Below are 25,121 nucleotides of genomic sequence, written 5' to 3' on the forward strand. Positions count from 1 at the left end.
TGAGAGCTGGAGGCACTCACCTTGTTCCAAGAGATTGCAGAATATCCCGAGCATGAAGGGATCCATAAGGATAGCCAGCCCAGCTCCTGCCCTGCACAGACACCAAAACAATCCCATTGTGTGCCTGAGAGCATTGCCAAACCCTCCTTGAGCTCCGGCAGCCTTGGGGCCGTGACCATTCCCTGGGAAGCCTGCTCAGTGCCCGACCACCCTCTGGGGGAAGAACCTTTTCCTAATATCCAGTCAAAGCTCTCCCTGCTCAGAATGAGCACCCAGTACTTTAATTACAAGCAGGATTTCATCCCAAACCACATCCTCTGCTCTAACACTGACTGTAGCTCCAGGGATACCCACGGATCCAAAAAGACAGGATTTGGGTGAAAACACCCCCAGGTTTGAGAGAAGACAGACATCTGCTGCCATTTTAGCACCATCCTGGATCAGTGCCTTTGCACCCTCAGAAGAGGAGCTCCCTGTCCAAAAGCACTGCTGCCAGGCAAGGGGTGGACAGGCAGCCTCTATCCAGCTGCAGTGTTTCACACACAAAACCCTTCAGCAGTGTCCTCAGGTGGGAATTACCATTTCCACATCCAGCCAGGACTAACAGCTATAGGAATGCTCCTGGAGCTTCCCTGCCAATGCTCAGCGCAGGTCAAATCGCTGCCCAAAGCAGCTGGAGTCCAGTGGGTTCGGGTGTGTCACCAACCCAGTAGCCACACAGCTGATCACATCCTAAATAATTTCCTCTGCTCCCACAGGGTTCGTGTGGCTCCCTCCCCAATTTCAGCTTCTCCTGCTGCCGTACTCAGCCCCAGTCACCCGAGACCAGCAAACGCGGGAGGGGAGGGAAGCACTGGAAGAGGGACAGCATCACCTTGCTCACCTGCCTTGCTGCAAATGCAGCTAAATCCTGCCCAGGCAAAACCAAATTCCTCCTAAACAGGAGCAGCAGCAGCATGGTCAGCTCTGAAAGATCCTGCAGGGGCTGGAGATACCTCAGCCAAAGCCAACCTGAAGGCACAGACTCACCTTCCCCACTGGCTGTGACATCCACGGGCTTTAGGAACTGCTGCTGGGTACATGACTTCCTGGGCCGCCCAGAGAGCTGAGCCCCCTATTCAGGAAGGAAAAGCAGGAGCGTGGGAGGAGTGCCACAGCTGTTCCTCCCACAGATAACCCCATTTCCCTGGATAACAGCAGCGCTCCCGTTGCAAAGGCCTTTGCCCTGCCGTCAGGTGGAAAGCACCGCCCGACAGGGCTTCGCTCTCTCTGGGTAAACACACACACTCTCCCAGAGATACAGCCTGTTCTCCGCTCCCGGATCACCTCTGGAAGGCTAAAGGTCTACCCACACCTTGGTTTCACACACAGCAGGATATTGGGAAGATGACTCTTTTATCCCCCAATAATCCCCAGGCCTGGTTTGACACCTGTTCAAGGCACTTGGCAAAGCCACAGGGTGATGGTGGCTTAACTGGGAGCACCACTCTGGAAATGCTGGCTGCCTTTCCTAGCAGAACACAGCTGGATTGCCACCCCCAGGACTTGGTTTATTTTATAGCAGCCCACAGGAATGCTGTTGGAGGGCACAAGGGAATCCAGAGCAGTTACTTACCCTCCTGTTATTCCCAGGAAATGCTGTTCTTATTTCTAAATGAAAGCAACAACTACCTCCCCCCCCCCCCCAAAAAAAAAAAAACAAAAACAAAAACAAAAAAACAGGTGCAAGGCAAGATCTGGCTTACACATAACATTTTCACTCACTTTTTATAATTAGAGTTATTCCCTGTTCCAAGCCACAGGTCCAGATGGGAGTTGATTCTTTCCCTCTGCTCAGGTAAGACCCTACCCAAGCTTCTGCATCCAGCTTCAGGGTCCCCAGCACAAGAGGGACAGTGACCTGTTGGGGAGCGTCCAAAGGGACACCAAGTTGATCAGAGAGATGGAGCAGCTCTGCCATGAGGAAAGGCTGAGAGGATTGGGATTGCTCAGCCTGGAGAAGAGAAGGCTTTGGGGTAACCTGATTGCCCCTTCCAGTACCTGAAGGGAGCCTGCAAGGAAGCTGGAGAGGGGCTTTGGACAAGGGCCTGGAGTGACATGATAAGGGAGAACGGCTTCCCACTGCAAGAGGGCAGGGTTGGATGGGATATTGGGAAGAAATTCTTCCCTGTGAGGGTGCTGAGGACCTGGCATGGGTTGCCCAGAGAAGCTGTGGAAGTGTTCAAGGTCAGGCTGACAGCACCATTACATATGGGAAGAAAACAGCACACGACTCCCACACCTGTTTTACCAATCAGTGAAGTGTCAAGAGGAGACTTCTAGAGCTTTCCAGAGCTTCTGTTAAGAGCTCCCTTTGGCCAGTTTATGGCACTTCTTGGGGATGTCACAGGGTGCCACACACAGCCCTGGCACCACGAGGGGCAGAGGGAAAAGCAGCGCCCTGGAGCTGGCAGGAGGAGCTCAGCACTGTTACCTGCGCAGGGCGGTTCTGGGCTTGCCACTCCTCTGGGCGAGGGTGAAGGGCAGCTCCCTCACCTCCTCCCGATATCTGCCCACTGCTAGGCAGAGGCAGCTCCCTCCCAAGGCAGGCACGAGTGCCACACGGAAGTCACAGCACCACTTGGTTCACATGAGACCTCTGAGACCTCGGGCAAAGGAGCTGGGGAAGGAAACCACGGCGTGAGAGAGCCCAGGAGCCTCCAGCCCATCCCGCACACCAGCCCTCTCCTTAGGGATCTGCCCCGAGGGGCTCCGGGACAGAGGGGCACTGAGGAAGGCTCTCCGCTTCACCATGCAGGTAGGAACAGAAACTGCCCTGATATTCCCAGGATGCTGCTTTTCAGCACCTCTGAGCACCTGTGGCTTGGAAACACAGGATACACTAGCCTCCAATCTCTACCACTCACCTGCTTTCAGCCTTTAAGGTACAAAATTCCTACCACAAGTGTGTGACAGGGAAAGCAGGATGTGCTGCTGGTGCCATGCACCATCCCGAGGTGCAGTGGGGTCACACTGGCCCCATATGTTGGTGCCAGAGTTCAGAGGTGCCAGAGCACAGATCAGAGAAGGATGGTGTGGATGGAGCTTATGTAAACCTAGGAATGAGCACTGCAGAGGTGACAGCCCCAGGTGTTCCAGCAGCACCTGGAATACAGCAAGGGCAGAGGGGGAGCTGTGATCTTTTCCTTCTCTAGTTTAGAAGAAAAGATGCGGGCTTTTTTCCTGGGAAAAGCCAGGCAAACTCTCCAAATTCAGGGCAGGTTATAAAGGTACAGGTCTGCCTGTCCAAACAAAGGCTGCCCCACTTCTCAGCAAGCCATGGGCTAAGGTGGAAGTGCTCCAAGGGAAGCTGAGTAAGAAACATCCTGGAGATAAGACCAATTTGATCGTCTCAGTGTGGGTGACGGGAACCACCCAACCCCACACCGATCCGTGACTGGAAAGGAAAGCAAGGATGCCAGATCCTATCCAGGTCCTTGTCCTGAGTTACTCACATGGGTGACTCTGCACACAGCCCAAGGGTGCCTGTGGCCATTTCCCAGAAGGAACTCTCAGGGCAGTGGGTTACCTGGCTGGGAAAAAGGACCAATGGTACACCTTGGAGGCACAGAAACCCTTTTCAATATGGAAATTCCTGCTTCCCATCGTGCCAGTCACTTTTACACCTTTGCACAGCGGCACCTCCACATCCTGTTCCAACCACGAGGCAGGAAGGAGTGAAACTGAAACTGTCCTTCTCGACAGCAGGGATAGAGCCCAGGGTTCACACAATCACTGCAGAGCCCAGGTGGCCTTGCCTGCACCTGATCCCACTGCCCTGCGAGGCCAAAGCACAGCAGCCACTGTCAGACAGCATCCCTAATTCCCAGGAAAAAACAATTACTTGTGAGAGTAGCAGTGATCCAAAGTCCCTGCCCTCTGAGGCTATTCCTGCCCACACATCCCTGCCTTCCCATCAGGAACTGCAGCAGCAGGACAAGGGGGATGGCTTCAAACTGCCAGAGGGCAGGATTAGATGGGATATTGGTAAGAAATCCTTCCCTGGGAGGGTGGTGGGGCCCTGGAATGGATTTCCCAGAGACGCTGCGGCTGTCCCATCCCCAGAAGTGTCCAAGGCCAGGCTGGAAAGGCTTGGCGCAAGCTGGGCCAGTGGAAGGTGTCCACACCCATGGCAGAAGGTGGAACTGGGCAGGCTTTAAGGTCCCCCTCACCCAAGCCACTCTGGGATTCTGGGACTCTATATACACCCCGTATGGCCCCAAAAGCAAGCTGGGCACCTGCATGGCAGCCTGAGCCCCCGCAGCCACTGGGATGAATCCAACATCCCGTTTGTGAGCCCACCTCGGTAACCTCTCAGCCTCTTCCCAAGGAAGTGGATGTGCTGGCTGGGACGCTCAGATGCCCAAGCAGGATGGTCCCTACAGGTGTTGGAGCTGGGAGCCACCTGGGAACAGAAGGTGTGATGCCAGCAGGACCCTTCACCTCATCTTAAGCTTTACTGGGGACAGCAGCAGCAGGAGAAGTGTGCCAAGGTGGCAATAGGAATACCCCAAAATGTTCCCATACCCAAAGGATGGCTTCCCCTCCACATCCATCTGCAAGATCACAGGTGGCACTGGCAGGGAATTGCTGCAGGATGAGGCTGAGAGAAACCAGCGGGGCAGGAATGAGCCAACACAGCAGCAGAGTGTGCCAGGCCAGATCCATGCCAGCATCAGAGCACTGGCAGTGGGCAGATCCCTGAGAGGCTCCCACCCCATCCCCTGTGCCTAGAGAGGGGCTCAGTCTGGGATGCAGGGAACTGATGTATCCAATTCTACCCCCCAAACCTTGGCTAGAGCAGATGACAGCACCAGAACCCTCCCCCTGCCTCTTGCTATAAACTGGGGTACCTTTTATCCAAGAGAAGTTCTTATGTTACAACAGCACCTCTGGGAAAGAGCAACCCTCTTCTCAAGCCTTCCAACTTCTCATTCTCTTGGCTCTTGTGCTCTGGCTGATCCATGTGAGCGAGCATCTGGCAGAATATCTCAGCCCTTTCCTCATCCCGGCCTCCCTGCTCCCATGGCCTCATTCTCCAGTGAAAGCTCGGGATGCAGATCTTACACCAGGGCACAGTTGCACCACCATGGCTCTGCTGCCAAGATTACAGCTGGAGAAACTCGTCTGGCTGGCTGCTCTTTTAGGTCACAGTGTCTCTGGTGACACCAAGTGACAGTATTCCCATCCCTAGGAATTCCTGTTCCCCTTCCCGCTGCTGTGCTGCGTCACCTTCCCTCGGGAACAGCGGCGTAACACCACAAATCACATCAAAGGGTGGAAAAACCCCCACAGGGGCAGCTGATGGCTTCAGCTGAAGGAGAGCAGGGTTAGCTGGGATACTGGGAAGAAATCCTTCCCTGCGAGGGTGCTGAAGCCCTGGCACAGGGAAGCCGTGGCTGCCCCATCCCTGGAAGTGTTCAAGGCCAGATTGGAACAACCTGGTTCAGTGGAAGGTGTCCCTGGGGGGACTGGATGGGCATGAAAGTCCTTTCCAACAAAAACCACTCCGTGACGTTTGCTTTGTGCTCCCCCACATCTGCACCCCTGGGTGTCTGAGTGTAATTTCCTGCAACCAGGAAGGTTGCAGCTGCACAGCTGCTCTCTCCAGAGCCACTGACACACGGGAGGGGAACAGGCAAAAGCCAGAGTTCAAGAAGTGTTTGGGCAACACTCCTAGGCACATGGCTGCTTGGGGTGGTCCTGTGCAGGGCCAGGAGCTGGATTCAATTATCCTTGTGAGTCCCTTCCAAATTGGGATATTCTATGGTTTTATGATCAGTAGCTCATCATCCCCTCTCTCCCTTGGCTGCAGCCGGAGGCAGCCAACATGTTTTCCAAGGAATTTTTTCACCTGCTTTCCTGCAGAGCTGTGCCAGCCTCCAAGTGTCCATGCTCCACTCTCCCTTTACTGGAATTTAAAACTACCTTCCCCACCTTCCCCCCAAAAAAACACCAAAGAACTGTGACCTATCAGACAGGAACGACTGACAAATGGAAAAGGCAGATTAAAGCCTGTAAAATCCACTGTAGCATGAAGGGAGAGGGTGAAAGGTAAACATTTCCCAGTACAAATATCAGGGCATCAGGTGAAAGAGCTGAGAGAGGTTTTTTTCTCCTGGTCCAGATCCCTCACAGCCCCAGAGCATAGTTGGGCACGATGAGTTCTAGGGGAGGCTGCACACCCTCCCAGGGCAGCAGTCCCTGCAGCATTCCTAAACACAAATCCCTGGCTGGCCTGGCAAGACCCCAAACTGGTGATCAGGAGCATGTGGGAGAAGGTTTCACACAAGCCTGCTCTTACCTTCCTCCCTGGGCATCTCTTGGAGGCTGCTGGGAGAGGAAAACATGGGATCTCCTAGGGAGCCTGCTGAAGCCTTCCCTTCACTGGTTTTCTTTTCACCAGGATGAAATTCTGCTGACTCCCTGCAGGGAATTTCCTGCTGAGGACACGGACTCCTTTGCCTCCCCGGTAAGCTCTGCTCCTTCTGCATCTGCAGCGAGTCCAGCCCAGCTCAGAGAGGGGACAAATCCCCATTTCCCTTGCTCATTCCCAGCTCCCCTCAACACAGCCACAATGAGGGTCCAAACCTCTGAGAGGCTGGAGCTGGGAAGGAGGGCTCTCAGCTTTCCATCCCTAACAATTCCCTGCTGGTTTTGCGGGCAGAATGAAGAGAAGTGGGATTTTGTCCTGGTGAGTGACATCCACGAAATGGGCAGTGAGAAGGAGATCAAGAGGAAGAAGTTCCTGGATGAGCTGAGCAAGAAGGGCTTCACCATCAAGGTGAGGGGCTCTGGGAGGAAAAGGCAGCAGATGCTTGGCCTGACTTGGGCTCCTGCATCCCAGGGAATGGGAGAGGCCTGAACCATTGAGCTGTTCACCACACCAGAGCTGGAAAATGACCCACTTGCTCAACCAGCAGAGAAAGACCCCAGGCCCAGGACTCACACAGCCCCCAGCCCTTCCAGCTCTGGCTCTTCCCTGCCTCTCTGGCTCTGTTTTTACAGCCCTTCTCTTCCCCCCACCAGAAAATTGAGGACACAAAGCTCTTTTATGGAGTCCGTGCCCCGCAGCACATCTTCTGGAAATACCAGTGTCTCCTGACAAACCCCAACAGCAGGCAGCAAAACTCCAACGCCTCCCAGGACGTCCCAGTGACCACCAGGTGGGTGCTGAGCCGATTTCCAGCCTCCTGCACTCACTGTTCTCCACACCAGCATTCATCTTTCAGCTCAGTTCATAGCTGTGCCAGCCTTTTCACTTTCCACAGAACCTTCCTTCACCTCCCACGGGCAAAGCTGATGGCTTCTCACTGCCCACATTTCTCCCTCCCTTGCTTCCCTGGATTTTAGTGCACGCCTTCTCCCTTCTCTGCCCTGTTTTCCTGAGCCACACAACACAAGTCTGTATCCCAGAGCAGCCTTTAAGCAGACTTTCTCCTTGTTCAGGATACGGGTCGTGCACTTCATCCTGCAGAACACGGTGACATCTGACTTAGGTAAGGGAATGGGGATCACAGGGGTGATGCTCAACCTGGATCTGCAGGAAGAATCCTGCCCAAGAATCTTGGGCACTGGCATCCCAGCTGCCTTGCCATCCTGGGGAGAACAGAAAAGGGGGGAGCTCAGACAAGTCAATTTCCTGCTGCAACCAGAGGCTGGGAGATTTGGACTGCAGGAACCAGCAGTTCCTCTGCTCTGTCTCCCCAAAACCCTAAGCCTAACCCTAACCCTGTCCGCTCTGCTCCCAGAGAAGCTGCATGACCTGATGAAGAAGAAGGTGTTTGAGGCAGCCTTCCCCCTGCACAAGGTGAGGCTGAGCACACAGTGCCTGGGTGGAAAATCCAGGAGAGATGGAGGAGCAGGATGGGGTGGGGGGGACCTGCGGCTGACTGGGGCTGCACCAAGAGCTTGCTGGGTGAAGGCCACAGCAAAGCTCCCAGCAGCTGCAGGGCATTAAGGTTGATGTTCCTGCATCCAACCAACTTCTCTGCTCTCCAGAAAGAAGAGAAAAGGGAAACGCTAAAGAAGAAGTGGGCTCGCTGGAGAGTTCTATTTAAGAAACAGCCAATTGAGGAGATCAGGTAAACCAGGCACAAGAGGCAGATCTTTCTAACCAAGAGGTCCTACCTGAAACCCAGAGAGCTCAATGCCCTTTGCCAGGCTTCTGCATTGTCATAAAAATCATTAGTTTGAACTTGGCTCTTCCCTCAAGCACTGGGCTGCCTCTGCAGATTCCAAAGCTCTTAGCCTGAGGGTTATCCCTGTGGCTCCGAGCTCCATCTGCTAATCCTGCAGCATGCAACAACCCCCTCCTCTCTGAGGACTGTAATGAACCTGTTTGGTTTGCAGCCCCATTCAGAAGGCAGAAGAGGTGGAAATGGAGCATCAGTGCTGCACAGCCAGCCCGAGGCTCAACTCGGGGCAGTAAAGGCAACATGGGGCTCCCACAATCACATGAAATCCCAGGAAAGAGCACGGCTCTTGTTTCTGAAAACTAACCCCATGGGCAGGAGCAGGAGGGCAAAAAGAATGTGTTACTTTATAAACTTGCCAGGGGGCTTAGGCAGAGAGGGGAAATCTTAAAATAGAAGTGCACCTCTGACAGCTGGCACAGGATACAGGGCTCCCAGTCCTTCAGGCAGTAGGTCATTTCTTATCCATGACTCCAACCTGCTCCCCACACCATAAAAACTGAGATACTGACACCAAGGGCATTTTTTAGTGACTCCCAGAATCTGATCTCCTTTCTGGCTCTAATTCCCACCTCACCTTTCCTCCTAGGTGCTATTTTGGAGAGAAGGTGGCCTTGTACTTCGCCTGGCTGGGCTGGTACACCTACCTGCTGATTTTCGCTGCCCTGGCTGGGCTGGCAACCGTGGCAGCTGGGGCTACTGTTTTCAGCTCCAGCCAGGTGAGGTAAGGCCCTTGGGAATGCCAAATGCAAATCCCATCCAGCTCTGCAGGTGGCTCTGAGGCACCCTTGTTCCCCTTGGCTTCTCTTCTCCTTTCTTCCAGCAAGGAGATCTGTGAGGCCAACAACACCATCATGTGCCCGCTCTGCGACCAGAACTGCTCCTTCTGGGTCCTCTCCGACACCTGCACCTATGCCAAGGTAGGGAACCCTCTTTCCAGGGCAGGCTCAAGGTAAAGGATGGGGAAACATTCCCAAGCTCATGCTGCTCCCACACCACCAAAAAGAAGCCCCACCCCAGATCACGGTCTCCATCACCACCATGGAATATTTTACCAGTAACAAGCCTCAGTGTCCATCACCTTCCTGTGTTTTGCCCTCCTGTAGCACCTTTACCTGTCTCGGGGCAGACAAGCATGCCAAGACCTCAAGACACCATAGTCCCTGCACCTCAGTGCCCCATCACACTCTTCCTTCATCTCTTCCAGGTCACTCACATGATTGATAATGAGGCCACGGTGGTGTTTGCCATGTTCATGGCCATCTGGGGTAGGTGTCCATGCCTGGGTGCCCAGCACGTGGTTGGGAGAGGGAGCAGAAGGTGGAAAAAGGAACAACAACGTAGCTTCACCCTTTGGGAGGGGTTTTACACCTCCTCCGCTTCCAGAGCCTTCAGCTCCCCTTCCAGACACAGCAAAAGACAAAACCACCCTGGTGATATCCTCCAGCTCCCCAAATATTCCTTACCTGAAGCTCGTCCTACCTGAAGCTTCTGCTCAGCATAGCCTCCCCAAAGGCACCCAGCAATTTTCTAGCAGCTGCCTAAAATTGGCTACAACCACAGGAAGGAGGGGCCTCTAGACTCCTCCTCCACCTTCCCAAATCACTGCAGGGCCTCGTGTTTGCTGTGGGATGATGGGATCCCATCACTGCCTTAGTTACACACTCCTCTGGCTTATCCACAGCCCATTCCCTGACCAGCCACCTCGGGAGTGGGCCGGGTGTCCCACCTGTGAAGCCATGGCACAGTCCTTAGCGTGTCCATGGGCTGGGTCACACAGGGACACAAACAGGAGCATCCATCCAATTCACATAAGGGGTGGTTGGAATTGGAGTTGGAGAGGTGTAGCCTTGCCAGGGTGCAGTGCAGGACACCCATTCCACCTGAAAAGTGACTTATCCCAAATTCCCTCTGGACACGCTAGACCAGGCCAGTGAAAGCTTACCTGCACCATCCCTGTTCCCTCAGTGCTAGCTGTCCAGGGCCCTTCCAGGTCACCAAGGCACAGAGGGCACTGCCTGTCCATGGGCCAAAGGCAGTCCAGGCTGGTTTGCCATCAGGTTGGATGTGATGTGACTCTCTAGGAGACAGAGGGGTGCCATTCAGAGCCATTCCTAAGCGTCACTGCACGTTCTCCTTCCCAATCCAGCCACTGTATTCCTGGAGCTGTGGAAGAGGGAGAGAGCCAATGTGGTCACCAGCTGGGACCTGTACGGGTGGGATGAGGAAGAGGTGAGGACATCATCTTTCCTGCTCAGTGCTTCCCCTTTCAGGGCAGGAGTCACCTGGATCTATGAAAGACACACCAGAGGGGTCCCTTGCCCAGACTGAACTCAATCAGGCTTGGCTATGCTCTTGTGGGTTGGGTGCTCACCCCTGTCCTTCTCCAGCACTGCTCATCCCATACATCCACTGACACAAGGGGCACAAAGCACTGCTGGGTCCTTTCTTTCCCATTTTTGACTTTAACATCTATTTTTTTTTTTTTAAGGAGGAGCTGGCTCTGCAGCTGATCAATAACTCGCAGCACGAACCGCGGCTGTACCAGCACTCCTACTTCCGCAGCACCATTGTCCTCATCTTGGCCCTGCTGATGGTACGTGCCAGCTGACAACGGGAATGTTTGGTTTAAGGGCACATGGACCAAAGGAGAAAAGGCACAGATCAGGTTTTTGGGACACTTCCATACCCATCACAAGGATCCTGGGGCTTCCTCATGCCCACACCTCACTGTGTTGATGGCAAGGGCCACCTACCCTTCGGGAACAGGGGCTGAAGGCTCTGCTCTTGCAGTGAGGATCAGGGCAGTGACATGGAGAGCAGGAAGAGGCAAATCCCAATGCACTTCTCCCTGCTGTGGGTCATTGGAGACTGGCTCAGGTGGAGACAGAGAATCCTGGAATCACAGAATGTTAAGGGTTGGAAGGGACCTTATCTAGTCCCAAGCCCCGTGCCATGGGCAGGGATACCTCCCACTACTCCAGGTTGTTCAAGGCCTTGTCCCATCTGGCCTTGAACACTGCCAGTGTTGGGGCATTCACAACATCCCTAGGGATCCTGTTCCAGTATCTCCCCACCCTCACAGGGAAGAATGTCTCCCTAACATCCAGCCTAAATTTCCCCTCCTTCTGTTTGTACCCGTTACTCCCTGTCCCATCACTGCACCCACCTCACGAACTTCTCAGCCTCCACCAAAGGGCACTGGTTTGCCTTTGAGGCCACCTCCAGGGCCCTCCTGAAGGAACATCGGGGCGATGGAGCACGTGCCCTCGGTGGCTCCTGACCCCTCCTGTCCCTCTCCACAGATCATGGTGCTGATCGGCATCGCCCACGCGCTCGTCATCTACCGGGCGGTGGCCATGGCTCTGTTCACACAGAGCCAAGTGAACCTGCTGAGCAAGCACGCCGACATCATCGCCGTGATGACGGGGGCCGTGCTGCACTACATCACCATCGTCATCATGACCAAGGTGGGCAGCCACACGGCGTGCCTGGCAGGATTTCCCCATGGCCAAGCCCCCCCTGCTCATCGTATCCCTCTGTCTGTCCTGCAGGTCAACTGGCACGTGGCCCTCTTCCTCTGTGACCTGGGTAAGGGAAATGGGGTGTGTCCCACTTGCAGCACCCTTTTGTCCCTGAGCACAGCCAGGCTTCCATCCCCTTCCCTCCCTCCACCAGTACAAGGCAGCTCCCAGGCAGCCAGCAGCCCCCCAGCACACACTCACCTGCGCCCACATGCTGTCCCACAGCCAGCTTTGCAGGGACAGTCACCCTACAGGCCTGAGACCTGGCATGAGCAGGAAGCCATCCCAACTCCAGGAGAGGTCACAACATGGATTTCCTCTCAGCTCTAAGGCCCCTTCTCCCTCAGCTCATGGCTCTGAGGGACCTCCCTGCTTGGCTGGACATACATCCATCAGAGGGCTCAGGTGGAGGGCAGGGAAGGCTTCACAAGGGGCAGACGCCCTTTGGACCTTCAGAGCTGCAGTGGCACCTATGAGGGAGCAGGGCAAGGTCCTACTGCTCTGACCAAGCCCCTGGGTATTGCTCCCTTTCCTAGAGAAACCACGGACCTTCTCCCAGCGGGAGAACAACTTCACCGTGAAGATCTTCCTCTTTCAGTTCTTCACAAACTTCTCCTCGCTCATCTACATCGCCTTCTTCCTGGGACGGTGAGTGGAGAACACCGGACAGACAGGGTTTGGGATGGCTGTTCCTGGCTCTCCCCAGGGTGTACGGACAGCCCAGCCCCTCTGCCCTCCCCACCAGGCACAGGGACCCCATCTGGGACTCAGGAGGGCCATGACCCCAAGAGTATCACTGTTGCTTCCTTGCTCAGGATCAATGGCCATCCAGGGCACTATGTGCGCATCGCTGGCCACTGGAGGCTGGAGGAGGTGAGGCACCCACTCTCTGACCCCAGAAACCACTGCTCCTCTTCCCTACTGCCCAGGGAGCCTCTGGGAAGCTCAGCTTTCTCCCACAGCACCTGCCAAAGGGTCCCTCGGGCCCACCCACCCACTCGCAGGGCACTACTCCTATCTTGTTGTCCCCTCCAGTGCCACCCTAGCGGCTGCATCACCGACCTCTTCATCCAGATGGCTGTCATCATGGTGCTCAAGCAGACCATCAGCAACATCATGGAGTATCTCATCCCGTAAGCTTCCCACACTGGCACTTTCCACAGAGAGGAAACCTGGTCTTCTTCCTTTTCCTCTTCCTCCAGGGATGGGCTGGAAGCAGCCCAGCCCTGCTGTCCTCTGCAGGCAGCCACACAAATCCCTCTCTCCCACTGCAGCTTGATATCCCACCAGCTACGGAAGAAGAGAAAGCATCCCAAGAAGAGAAGTCTGATGTTAGGAGAGGAAGAGGAGGCAGAGGACCCCTGCAAAAGGCAGTGGCTGAATAACTATGAACTCAACGAGGTCAACGTCTTCAGCTTGTTCAACGAGTACTTGGAGATAGGTACGTGGGGCAGATCCTTGGCTGAGGAGTGATGGATGCTAGGGAGCCCATACACAGGCAAGGAGCCACAGCTCCACTCCCAGCCCTGCTCTGAGAGCCCTGGGACACCAAGATCATTCCCAAAACAGAGAGCAAGCAACTGTGCTAGCCTTTGACCCTGCCTCGGACCTTCCTGTCCTTCCAGGGCCACAGCTCTAACCCCAGGGTGTGCCTGTGCCTGGCTGGCTCAACTATCCCCACAGATGCCACTCTCTGGGCATCCCCAAGATGTGGCTACCTCCTCTTCCACCCCTGCAAACCCCTCTGACCCAAGCCACAAAGCAGGACCAACCCAAGCAGAGGGGGACGTCCCCTCCGCGGTGGCTTCACACCAGCACCGTGCATTTGCCCCCTGCAGTGATCCAGTACAGCTTCACCACCATCTTCGTGGCAGCCTTTCCCCTGGCCCCGCTGCTGGCCCTCATCAACAACGTCATCGAGATCCACATGGACGCCATCAAGATGATGCGGCTGCGCCGGCGCATGGTGCCCAGGAAGGCCAAGGACATCGGTGAGAGGGGTCCTGCCAGCACCAGCCTGAGCCCCTGAGCCCCCCACAGCCATGGGACAGCACAGGGAGAGCCATGAGTCAGAGAAGGACAAGCTGCTTCAGACTCTGCCAGAGGCTCCTTCCTTGACATGGCCATGCTAAAGCTGTCCCTGATCTGGAATGGTGGCAGCGAGCTGTCAGAGGGACCTCACCAGCTGCTCCTCTCCCACAGGGATCTGGCTGCAGGTCCTAGAGGCCATTGGCATCCTGGCTGTCATTGGGAACGGGCTGGTGATCGCCATCACCTCCGACTTCATCCCCGTGCAGGTCTACAAGTACATGTACAGCCCCTGCAGGAGGGAGAACCACACCAGCATGGAGTGAGTTCAGTTCTGAGATAGTCCCTGCCCACAGCATCCCCACAGCCCTGTCCCCATAGCTGTGTCCCCTCCTGCCTCAGTGCCACCACTGCATGAGCACAAGACAGCTGAGCTGTCCCTCAAAGCAAGGTGGGAGGGAAAGGGGAGCAGGGGAACATTCCCACATGGCATCGTCACATCATCCCTGTGGTGGGTAAACTGACTGGAAGGGACACTGTGTAACACTGGAGAGCTACAGGATTCTCAGGATGCAGGCACATGCTCTCTCCTGCCCTCCCCCTGTTTCTCCAAGCCTCACTGACTAACCCAGTTTCCTCAAACTGGACAGAAGCCTCTGAGCCCTCCACTTCCACCAGGCTTTGTGAAAGTGGGCAGTGAGAGCCCCAGGTGGGTTCTGCTTCCCCAGAACAGGAGGCACAATCCATGCTCAACCTGCTCCTTCCCCACAGCTGCTCCACCGGGTACATCAACAACAGCCTCTCCGTATTCCACATCCAGGACTTCGAGCCCCACACCAAGGTGCTGCCAGAATTTAAAGGGGAGCAGATTAAGGAGTGCAGGTAGGAGCAGCCCCCTGCCACCCCCTGTCCCTCAGCGTGACATCCAGGCCAGGATGGAACGGCCTGGGCTGGCACCGACCGAGCTGTGCTGCAGGTACCGGGATTACCGGAACGCTGACGACTACACCTACACCGTCCAGTTCTGGCACATCTTCGCAGCCCGGCTCGCCTTCCTCATCCTCTTCGAGGTGAGCACCCAGGGAGGCAGGAGAGGGCTGGAAAAGGGGGTGGATCTGTGCCTGGTGCCCGGGCTGGGAGCCCCTGACTGCCTTTGCTTCCCACAGCACGTGGCTCTGTGCGTGAAGCTGATCGCAGCCTGGTACATCCCCGATGTCCCCCAGAAGGTCAAGAACAAAATTCTGACGGAAAAACACAGCCATCTCCGTAATGAACTGAGGTGGGTGATGCCCTGGAAGGTGCCAGGGGTTGCCTGGTTTCAGGATCTGTCTGCTCTAGAGCCCCTCTTCCTTCAGAAAAAGAAAAGCTCCAAGTTTAAACAAGAAATTATTTTGCCCAGGGAAAGACTTGGTCCAGGTTTTCCATCTAGACTTTGTTTAAAGAGAAAGGATTAAGTATTTCTGTAGGAAACAAAACCATTGTAGCTGCCCCAGTGCTGCTGTCCCATACTAACAGCCCTGCTCTGGGAAGGTCTCAGCCTGACCCCTCTCCATGGCCACCCTGTCCCAGCTGCCACCCATAATCCCAATGGGAGCAGATAGCGGGCTTCAGGAAACACCTGTGTCTTGGTTTGAAAAGACAGGTGTTTGCTAAGGAAGGCAGGAGCCTTCCTTGAAATGGAAAATGCAAACCCCCTCCCTCCATATTATTATAATTTTGCAATTAAGGGGCTCTCGGGCAAAGATATGGGAATAGGAATAACAGTTCTTTACTAGGAAAACTAAAAATACAAATGTCATAGCACAAAAAAGAAAACAAAGCACTGACAGAGTCAGAATATGACCTGACACTCTGTGGGTCAGGGTGGCTGCAGCCCTCCAGCAGTGCCAGGTGTGGTTCTGCTGGAGCAGGGATCCTGTAGAAAGGTGGAGCTTTCCTCTGAAGGTCCAGTGGTGGTGTAGATAGGCCTGGTCTTCCTCTGGGAATCCAGTGGGAAAAGGCTGCTGTGGTTTTCTAAATCTCTGATTATATCCAGGTGGGAATGCTTGGCTCCTCCCCCTGGGCAGAGCTTCTCACAGTGGGATGATGTCATTTTATCAGTCACTCAGTGAGATTCCATGGCCCATTAACAGAGATATTTCCCGGAGGGAGGATTGGTAGTGGAAGAGAGAAAGAAAACTGCCCAATTAACAGAAGATAACTGCCCCACCTCTAACAGATGGCAAATAGAATACACACCCCCACTAACATCTTTCAAACTAAGACAACCTGTCCTGGTTTGACACTGGCCAAACTCCAGGCACCCACAAAAGCCACTCACTTACCCTCCCCTGCCACAGCTGGCCAGAGGAGAGAAAAAAATTAGCAAAGGGTTCATGAGTTGAGATAAGGACGGGGAGAAAACACTCCAAGGGCAAAACAGGCTCAACTTGGAAGTACAAAGTGAATTTATTACTAACAAAATCAGAGGAGGATAAAAATGAGAAGTAAAATAAGCCCTTAAAACACCTTTGCTTCCCCCAACTCTTCCCTCCTTCCCACTGACAGTGCAGGGAACAGGGCATGGGGGTTTTGGTCAGTTCATCACCCAAGGTTTTCCTCCACTGCTCAGGGAGATGAGTCCTTCCCCTGCTACACCTTGGGATCCCTTCCCACAGGAGAGAGTTCTCTGCAACCCTCTCCACCATGGCTCCAATCTCATGAGCAGAAATCCTCCCAAAACTGCTGCAATGTGAGTCCCTTGCATGGGCACACAGTCCTCCTAAAGCTGCTGCGGTGTGGGTCATCCTTCCTCCACAGGCTCAGTCCTTCAAGGACAGGCCGCTCCAGCCTGGAAGCAGGGTCCCTCTCCACTGGATCACAGCCTCCTCCAGGCTGGGATCCACCTGCTCCAGCCTGGGCATCTCCCCCACGGGCTGCGGGTGGATCCCTGCATCCCCTGGGGATCCCCATGGGCTGCGGGTGGATCTCTGCATCCCCTGGGGATCCCCATGGGCTGCGGGTGGATCTCTGCATCCCCTGGGGATCCCCATGGGCTGCAGGGGCACAGTTGCTTCACCGTGGTCTCACCACGGTCTGCAGAGGAATCCCAGCTTCAGCGCCTGGAACACCTCCTCCCCCTCCTTCTGCACTGACCTTGGTGTCTGCTTCTTGTTTCCCTCACATGTTCTCACCTCCTCCTCTTCTCTGGCTAGCAAAAAAAACCTGTGCCCCTTTTTGTTTTGATTTTCTTCTTAAATACGTTATCACAGAGGCATTATCAACACCTCTAATGGGCCCAGCCTTGGCCAGTGGCATGTCCATCTTCAGAGCCATCAGGGATTGGCTCTGCCAGACAGGGTGGAAGCTTCCAGCAGCTTCTCACAGAAGTCACCTCTGTGTCCCCCTGCTACCAAAAACCAGCCCAACACCACGCTGTCACAGCTTTCCATCTCTGCCTTCCTACTGACTGTGGGATTTCCCACAAACAGGGGTTTCCCACAAACAGCCTGTCATTCTTTCTCCATCTATTTTGGGGATGTGGCCCCGTTCCTACTGGGAGTGTTTTCCCACACCTCCCAACTCAGACAGTTCCCTTCCCAACGCCTCTCTCCTCTCTCCCCAGCACGGCAGAATACTCCACCGAGGTGTAGCCACCACTCACCAAGGAGAAGGAGACCATGGACTCGAGCCCCTTTCCCAGCCTGGCAGTGCCAGGGGTGCCGGATGAACCCTAGGACACGGTGTCACACGTCCCATCTGGAACCGAGCTGGACCTGAGCTGGGAAGTGATGACAAAACTGTGGCTTCACAGGAGCAGGCTGCTTTCTGGCTTGGGAAGGAAGGAAGGATGCTGTGGCAGAGCCGGGACGTGCCTCCCCGCCATGGGGAGTGGCCGGGACGGAGCCGCGGCGCTGGGGACAAACCCAGGGGCAGCACCCAGATGCTGTGCTGCCAGGACATCACCTGGGTCCTTGTCACTCACTTCCTTAAGCACAGGAAACACCACTTACTTCGTTCCAGGCTCCCTCTCCAGCCCTTTTGTTGCACTTTGGCCTCTTTTTTCCGTGACTCTCGCACCACCGGGGCACTTGAGTCCCTCTTTCAGCAAACTCCTCCCCGGCACGACTCCCACATGGCTGCAGCTCCGCCCTGCTGTCTCCATGGACGCGGCTCCACGGTCTTTGGGAAAATGCGTTTAGCTCCGGGCTCAGCCGGTCCTCAGAGCTGTTCCTGGCTCGGCTGCCACCAGCCGTCGGTAAATAAACACAGCACCCAGGTGGACACGCTGCCTGGTACTGCTCCTGCCTTCCTCCTCTGCCATCCCCAACCATCCCCCAGAAACCTTTCCTTGTCTTAGTGGGGACAGTCAGAGCAGGTGGCAGCTGCAGTGCCCACTCTGAGGGCTGTGTGGGAGCTGGCTGGTGGGACACCAGGATTTGGCCATGCACAGTGGGAACACAGCCTGGGAAACGTGCCAGGATAACGGAAATACCTGGGGAATTTGGGAAAAACACAGCAAATCCCAAATGACAGGGTTATCCCACCTTTTCCTTTGGAGACATCACTACTGGCTGCCCCCCCTGCTCAAGACACAACGAGTTTGTCTGCAGCACGAGCAGGGTGACATCCCAGGGCTGGACAGGTGCCACAGCTCAGGGGGCTCTGATAGGGGACCCCAGAAGCAGGACTGGGGGGCAGCCCCCTCCTTTCCCACTGGTAGTGACCCCATCCTGGCTGGACACCACCCTGGCCCCTGTCCCACGAGGGTCCCACCACAGACGCTTCCCAAGGTGTCAGTCCTGGGGGCTGTGCCCTGGAGGTGACACACCCCAGTCAGGACTGCAGGGAAAGGCACCAGGATTAGCTCACCCTCAAAACTTCACTCCCAAGAGCATGGAAAGCCAGAAACAGCCCCATAGGGAACAGAAGGGAGCTTGCTGAGCCCTCAGGCTTGTCCTGGTTTTGCACCATTGTGACCAAAACTGGATGTGCTCCCCCATGTAACTTACCTACCACAGGGATAACCCGGGTGGACAAGAAAGATCTGATCAGCTCCTGGTTTGCTCCCAAGCCTCCCCACACCCCTGCCATCCCCAGGACCTGGGCTTCTTCCATGCAATCAATCTTCCTTTACCATCCCACAAATCCAAGAGATTTACACAGGATTTTCCAGCTGATGCATCACAGAGTCCATGAGAAGTGGGCAGCCCTCAAAAAAGGCTGCTCCAATACCTGCTGCCCCAAACACACAGCCAGCAGCTGTGGGGACCAGGAGCAGGGGATTCTCCCCAGAGGTGCCAACAGGGATCTGTCCCTTCCCCTCCCACAACAAGCCAACAGCACTGTAGCTTATATCCTAAACAATGAGGAGGCAGAGTCAGGGTGTTTCTCCATGGGAACAGGCCCAGAGTCCTACCTGTGACCTGAACCTGTTTATTTATATATACATAGTTATTCAATATACATCTACATATATTTATGTATTATTAAATATAATACCATATATATATGAAAATACATACCCCATGCACGTGGCCCTCTTTTTTTCTTGGCCTCAAATCCCGTGCTGGTTGATGCTTTTCTGGCTCAGGCTGGTGTTTGTCCAGGGGCTGCTGCTGTGACCACATCCATGATCCGTGCCTGGGGCATGCCGAGGCTTTAATCACCTCCATGGTAATTAGCACAGGGGATATCTGCTGTCCACAGTGGCCACGGCCAGATCCAGCTCCCCACGGCCAGTGCCAGCCGGAGCAACCACCTCCAGCACCAGCTTCATCTGGCAAAAAGGCTCTAAAGGCACAGAGAGAAGGAAAGGGAGGAGAAGGAAACAAACAGGAGACCCCACAGCTGATGGCAAGTTTCTCCTCGCCCTGACACCTCTGTGGGCTATTCCAGCCGTGGAAAACTGAGGGCTCCTCCCTGGCCCCGAAGCCTTGTGACACCTGCTGGGTGTGTTGCTGTCCCCCTCCTCTCTTCTCTTCTCTTTTCCCCTCCCCTGAAGCCGGAGTTGTTGAATTCTTCCCCCGCAGGTTCAGGTGGAGGTGGAGCAGTGGGAGGGAGGGACAGCCAGCCCTTCCCACGGGCCTGGCGCCCGGGGATTGGGGCAGCGGGAGCGCCCGGCCGAGGGCAGGGGCTGAACTGGGAGGAGAAATAGATAAACTATTAAAAGAGAAAGCTAAAAAAAAAAAAAAAAAAGAGAGAGAGAAATTCCAAGCACTGATCTGGCCGGTCGGGTCGGCTCAAGCGGGAGGCGACGAGCAGGAAGCCTGCGGCTGGGGAAGCTCCAAAGGTAAATGCAGCTCTGTTCTGCTTTTCTTTCCATGCTGAAGCCGCCCCAGATGAGGTCAGCAAGGTTTCACCCTCACCCCGTTCCTTGAGCATTCCCGTTCTGTCTCTCCTTCGCTCTCCAGCCTCGGCACACCCACCCCACAACTCCCTGGCCAGGGTGGCCCCCTGCCCTGCTTGCTTTCCCCACGGCCATGCTCCAGGGAATGCCGTGCCCAGCCATCATTTGCCACCCCACAAGGCCCACACGGTCCTCTGCCTCAAATCCGGGGTGTCCCCACGCCAGGATATGGGAAATGGGAGCCACTGCTGCCCGTTAGCCGGTGCTCCTCCCTCCCTGGCCCTCGGCAGCCCCAGCACCCACTCCCTGCCATCCAACACTCTCCTTCCCTGGAGCAAAGGGCTCCGGGGGTTTTGGGGCCTCCCCACACCCCCTAGCCACGCTGCAGCTTGTTGGAGCTTCCTTATTCCAACCATCAGAGGAAATGGCTTAGGAGTGACCCATCCGGGAGCTGAGCTGGAGCATCACGCCAGGCAGAGACAGCCCCAAGCCACCCTCATGAGCATCTCCCACCCTTTCTCCATGTGAAATCCAGGCGGGCTGGCTCGTCTCCATCCCATCCTCTTCCTTCCCTGGCCATGAAGAAACTCAGTTAATCCTTTAGGTATAAATCACTTCCAGCTGGTCAAGCTGAACACGTACTGGGCGTCTCTCGCGTACCTTGATCCCTGGTTTCACCCCACGCCTGGCACTAGGCTGCTCCAGAGGGAAGCAGCGTGCCTGCATCCCTGCTCCAAGCCAGGCAGCACCACAGACCTCCCCTTTCTGTTCCACACCAACAAACGGGGGGACCAGCCCTGCTCCCACCCAAAATCAGGGTGCAGCCAGGAGTGCTAAAGCTCCACAGCAAAGAGGAGCCCTGGGAGAGGCTTTCACCCCTCCTGACTCCCAGAGTTAGGCTGGATGTTAAGCATGGAAACACGGGCACCGTGACATCCCTGAGACTCCCACCTCAGCCCCAGCACCCGCATCACCTGCATCAGGTGTGTGGGGACAGAGCCCAGCCTTGCCAGGTTCAGCTCCCAGCATCCGCCTCTTCCCACGGGGCCATCGCAGTGATGCCAGCTTTGGGGGTCCCTGTGTGCCATCCCTGTGCTCCCTGCTTGCCTGGAATGCTGTGGAGCTGTGCCAATCCCTGGGCACAGCCACGGGGTAGCAACGCGCCAAGGCTCCCAACACACCGGGAAACGGCACCCGCCGGGGAGCTCTCCAGGTGGGAGCTGCGTTTCCATAAACAAAGCAGCCCGCTGGTAATTAGCAGGTTCAAGGGCATGTCAGGCTGGAGGCAGCTCTGCAGCCCAGGCAGGGGGTTGGCAGGTGAAGGAGGTACCACTGAGACCCCCAAAGCTGGGGTTTCCCACGGCTGAGCTCATTTCCCCACCTTGGTTTTGGATTTGGGCTGAAGCCAGATTTTTTTAAACCCTGCAACCCCCAGCTGGTCATTAATCACCTCCCACGCATAAATTCACGGTTGGGAAAGCCAGGCTGGGAGTCAGTGCAGGGAGGGCAGGTGACACAGTGGCCACCAGGCTGTGGGTGGGACGTGGCTTTGGCTTTACCACAGAGCAGCACCCACCACCCCCGGTCGGAATCGCTGCGGGGACCGATGGGGGTGGCGGGGCCCTCCCTGTGCCAGCACTCACGGAGCGTGTGACACACTACTCCCACTGTGTCCCAGGCCCAGCCCGCCCTGTGGCAGAGGCAGGTGGACTTTGTTCCCCCCGGAAGACGCCGCGTGAGATGCTGGCAGTGCCCGCGCCTGTCACCTGAGCGCGCCATGGCAGGTAGGTGAAACCCCGCTTCTCCCCTGTTCACAGCTGGGAAGGATCCCTGCGCAAGCTCAGCTGGGGGTCCTGCTCTGGTGTCACCTCTTAGGGTGCCGAGGGTCCTTCCCAGCCCCCCAAACCGGCTCAGCATGTTGCTAAACAGCCACGAACTCCACGCGCTGCCAGACCCCCAAGGCAGAGCTTGTTTTTCCAGGATGGCTACAGCAGTCATGTGCCCTGGGGGGAGCTGGATCGGCTTTCCCATCCAAACCCCCTCCCCTCTGTGCCCCCAGACCTTTGCAGCGTGCCCCCCGAAATCCTGGTGCCCGCTGCCAACGAGACGCTGGACCTGGTGCTGGGGAGCCAGGTCGAGCTGAACTGCACCGTGCGCTGGGCGGGCACCGAGCACTGCCAGCCCATTCCCACCTGGAGCAAGGATGGGCAGTGGCTGGGCAGTGGGAGCAGCCAGGACTCTGTCTGGTAAGGAGCCTGCCCTGGGGACATCCATCCATCTGCTTTTGGGGGCTGTCGCCACATGGCCCAACCCACAGCATTACCCGTGTCCTGTCAGGTCTGGCCAAAACTCCTCGGAGCAGCTCCTGGCCAGCGTCCTGCAGCTCAACCTCACCCAGGATGCCGATTTCGGGGTGTTTGCCTGCTGGATCAGCAATGCCACGGCCACCTTCACCCTGCGGCGAGCAGGTAGGGACCTGCTGGTGACAGGAAGGGGCATCCCATGGAGAGCCCAGGTGCGCAGGGGGATTGAGGAGAGTGATAGGGGCCCTGCTGCTTCTCCCACATCGGGGTACAAACCTGCACCAAACCCAGGTGTGCTGCTCACCGTGCCTTTCCCTGTCCTGGCAGAGGCGGTGGGGCACATGCCAGCGGTGCTGGCAGCCCTCCTGGTCCTGATGCTCCTGGTGCTCCTGGCTGCGCTCTACGTCCGGTGCCGCCTGAACGCGCTCCTCTGGTACCGGGACCGCTACGGAGAGCTGGAGATCAACGGTGAGCCAGAGGTGTTCCCACTGGGAACAGCCTCCTGTGGGGTCTGGGGGCTCACACAGCCCTTCCCATGTTATCCCTGCTCCACGGATCTCCCCAGATGGGAAGCTCTACGATGCCTATGTCTCCCACGCCAATGCCCCCGATGACCGGAAGTTCATCCACTTCATCGTGAAGCCGCAGCTGGAAAACCGCCACGGCTACAAGCTCTTCCTGGACGACCAGAACATCCTGCCCAACTCAGGTAGGCACCAGGCAGGGCTGGGCAGGGGGTGACACAGGGCCCTGGGGGCTTGACACCCCTTTTGCCCACAGAGCCATCAGCTGACCTCATCATGAACGTCAGCCGGTGCCGGCGCCTCATCGTGGTGCTCTCCGTCGCGTACCTGGAGCAGGAGTGGTGCAACAGCAGCTTCAGGTAGGAGCACAGCAGCTCCCACAGGAGAGGAGAGGGGCTGCCAGGTCCCTCACCCTTCCTTGTCTCACAGGGAAGGGCTCTGGAGGCTGCTGGAGCTTTCCAGGAAACCCATCTTCATCGTCTTCGAGAGCCAGTACCGGGAGATCACTCACCCCGCTATCACCCTGCTGAAGCAGCACCGAAGCGCAGTGACCCTGCTGGTGTGGAGAGCCGGCTCCATGGTGAGTGCCGAGCGGGATCCTGACCCCCCTCAGAGCCCCCTTTCCCTCCCCAGCACCCCACAGCGCCAGCCTCCCTGCTGCCCTTTGGGGCTGCCCCATGGTGAGAGCGGAGCAGGAGCCATCCCACCAGCACCCCCTTCCATTCCCAGCTCCCTATTTTGGGCCAGCCTCCCTGCTGCCCTCTGGGGCTGCGCCCCGGGCTCCAGAGCTAAAGAGCAGGTTGAGGCACTCGCCTTTTGGAGGACATTGAAAAACCCAACCAGAAGAGCCCCAGATGTGGGAGCTCACCCCCAAACCTGCATGGTCAGAACCCCGTGACACTCCAGGGCCTCCCCAGCCTCAGCTCCCCGAGCGGAGCCTTGGCCCAGGGCCACTCCGGCCATTTCAGGGCCAGGCTGGGAGCCGGAGCCCTGGGGAGCATTCCGGCAGGTCGGGCCGGTTTCTCCGCCGGCGCGTGGGCACGGTGCCACGCCGGAGCACAGCCCTCACCTTGGCGGAGCTCCCAGCACTGGGGAGAGCGAGCCGAGCCCGTGGAACCCTGCGGGGCCGTGCTCTGCTGGTCCCAGCCCGGCTCATCCCCTCCGGGCCCCCGCAGACCCCATGGTCAGACTTCTGGAAGGAGCTGTGCCTGGCCCTGCCACGCAAGGTGGCCTTCCCGGGGGCAAGGAGCGTGGGGGACCCACAGACCCAGCTGCAGGAGGACAAGGACCCCATGCTGATCTTGCACAGCAGCTACCTGGACAGCGCGGGAGACCTGGACCCGGATGGGGACCTCGGCACAGGTCCGTGTCCCTGCTGCTTCTCTGAGGGGACAGATGCGCGCTGGAGGTCACTCCTGGGCTTTGCCTCCTGCTCCTGTGGCAGCGGGGTGGATCCAGCCCCTTCCCCTTCCACCTAAACCCATCTCCCTGTCGTGCCAGGCCTCCGAGGACGCGTCTTTGGGAGCCCCCCGCCCCCCCGCCTCGGTGGGCACGGCGCTCCCGGGGCTCCGGCATCCAGCGGGACGGAGGACGCGCAGCTGCGGGACGGGCAGCGCTCCGAGCTCGACGTCTCGGATCTGGGCTCGCGCAACTACGGCGCCCGCACGGACTTCTACTGCCTGGTGACAGAGGATGACATCTGAGCAGGACCGCAGGTGTCCCCCAGCCCTGTGGGGACACGTGGACCAGGTCAGGGCTGAGGAGCCCAGGAGTTACGATGGGATCAGAGCCACGGCCGTGCTGGGAAAGCAGGAGCTGGCTCCCAAGTGGAGAACTGGAAAACCATCACCAGGAGCACCCTGCCCATAATACCTCAGTGCCACCCCTGGGTGCCACCCAGGTGGCTGGGCCGTGTCCCTTGCCGTGGGTGGCAGGTATGTTCTTCCTGAATGATGGACAAGTGCTGGGATGGGTGATGCTCTCCGAGGAACAACGTGCCCCAGCCCCAGGGAGTGCCCGACAGGAGTGGTGGCAGCACCTTTGTCCCATATGGAAACCCCCGTGACAATAAAATGCTGCTGCACCCTCTGCATCTGTCCATGATGGGGACACAGGTGACACGGAGGGAGGGGCGTTCCCCGCCACAGGCACTGCTTGCTCTGTCCTTCCCACACCAGTGT

At 56.8% G+C, this 25,121-nt stretch overlaps 2 protein-coding genes across 2 annotated transcripts; both read left to right on the forward strand.

The window, feature by feature from the left end:
• Window positions 1-6,199: 6,199 nt before the first annotated feature.
• Window positions 6,200-21,884, forward strand: ANO9 (anoctamin 9). Its single transcript, XM_038138015.1, has 23 exons — window positions 6,200-6,511; window positions 6,707-6,823; window positions 7,069-7,205; window positions 7,489-7,538; window positions 7,791-7,849; window positions 8,041-8,123; window positions 8,824-8,958; window positions 9,058-9,154; window positions 9,442-9,502; window positions 10,384-10,466; window positions 10,726-10,830; window positions 11,540-11,704; window positions 11,789-11,825; window positions 12,295-12,406; window positions 12,574-12,631; window positions 12,794-12,891; window positions 13,033-13,199; window positions 13,597-13,749; window positions 13,961-14,108; window positions 14,558-14,668; window positions 14,763-14,856; window positions 14,953-15,151; window positions 21,793-21,884. Exons 1-23 carry the CDS (start codon window positions 6,200-6,202, stop codon window positions 21,882-21,884), a joined length of 2,673 nt encoding a protein of 890 aa, XP_037993943.1.
• SIGIRR (single Ig and TIR domain containing) lies at window positions 20,021-25,063 on the forward strand. The gene is made up of 10 exons (XM_038138271.1): window positions 20,021-20,057; window positions 21,793-21,898; window positions 22,174-22,360; window positions 22,452-22,582; window positions 22,745-22,885; window positions 22,983-23,126; window positions 23,198-23,300; window positions 23,371-23,521; window positions 24,117-24,303; window positions 24,442-25,063. Exons 2-10 carry the CDS (start codon window positions 21,892-21,894, stop codon window positions 24,642-24,644), a joined length of 1,254 nt encoding a protein of 417 aa, XP_037994199.1. The 5' UTR covers window positions 20,021-20,057; window positions 21,793-21,891; the 3' UTR covers window positions 24,645-25,063.
• Window positions 25,064-25,121: the final 58 nt, after the last annotated feature.

Source organism: Motacilla alba, chromosome 5, assembly GCF_015832195.1.
Source record: "Motacilla alba alba isolate MOTALB_02 chromosome 5, Motacilla_alba_V1.0_pri, whole genome shotgun sequence".
NCBI lineage: Eukaryota > Metazoa > Chordata > Aves > Passeriformes > Motacillidae > Motacilla > Motacilla alba.

What these genes read in the sequence shown, in the direction of transcription:
- ANO9 (XM_038138015.1), top strand. Translation starts at nt 6,200, where the DNA reads ATGAGTTCTAGGGGAGGCTGCACACCCTCCCAGGGCAGCAGTCCCTGC. An exon ending in GCCACTGGAGGCTGGAGGAG is followed by an intron (nt 12,632 to 12,793) that starts GTGAGGCACCCA and finishes TGTCCCCTCCAG; the next exon opens with TGCCACCCTAGCGGCTGCAT. An exon ending in ATCATGGAGTATCTCATCCC is followed by an intron (nt 12,892 to 13,032) that starts GTAAGCTTCCCA and finishes CTCCCACTGCAG; the next exon opens with CTTGATATCCCACCAGCTAC.
- SIGIRR (XM_038138271.1), top strand. An exon ending in AGCAGCCAGGACTCTGTCTG is followed by an intron (nt 22,361 to 22,451) that starts GTAAGGAGCCTG and finishes GTGTCCTGTCAG; the next exon opens with GTCTGGCCAAAACTCCTCGG. An exon ending in CTTCACCCTGCGGCGAGCAG is followed by an intron (nt 22,583 to 22,744) that starts GTAGGGACCTGC and finishes CTGTCCTGGCAG; the next exon opens with AGGCGGTGGGGCACATGCCA.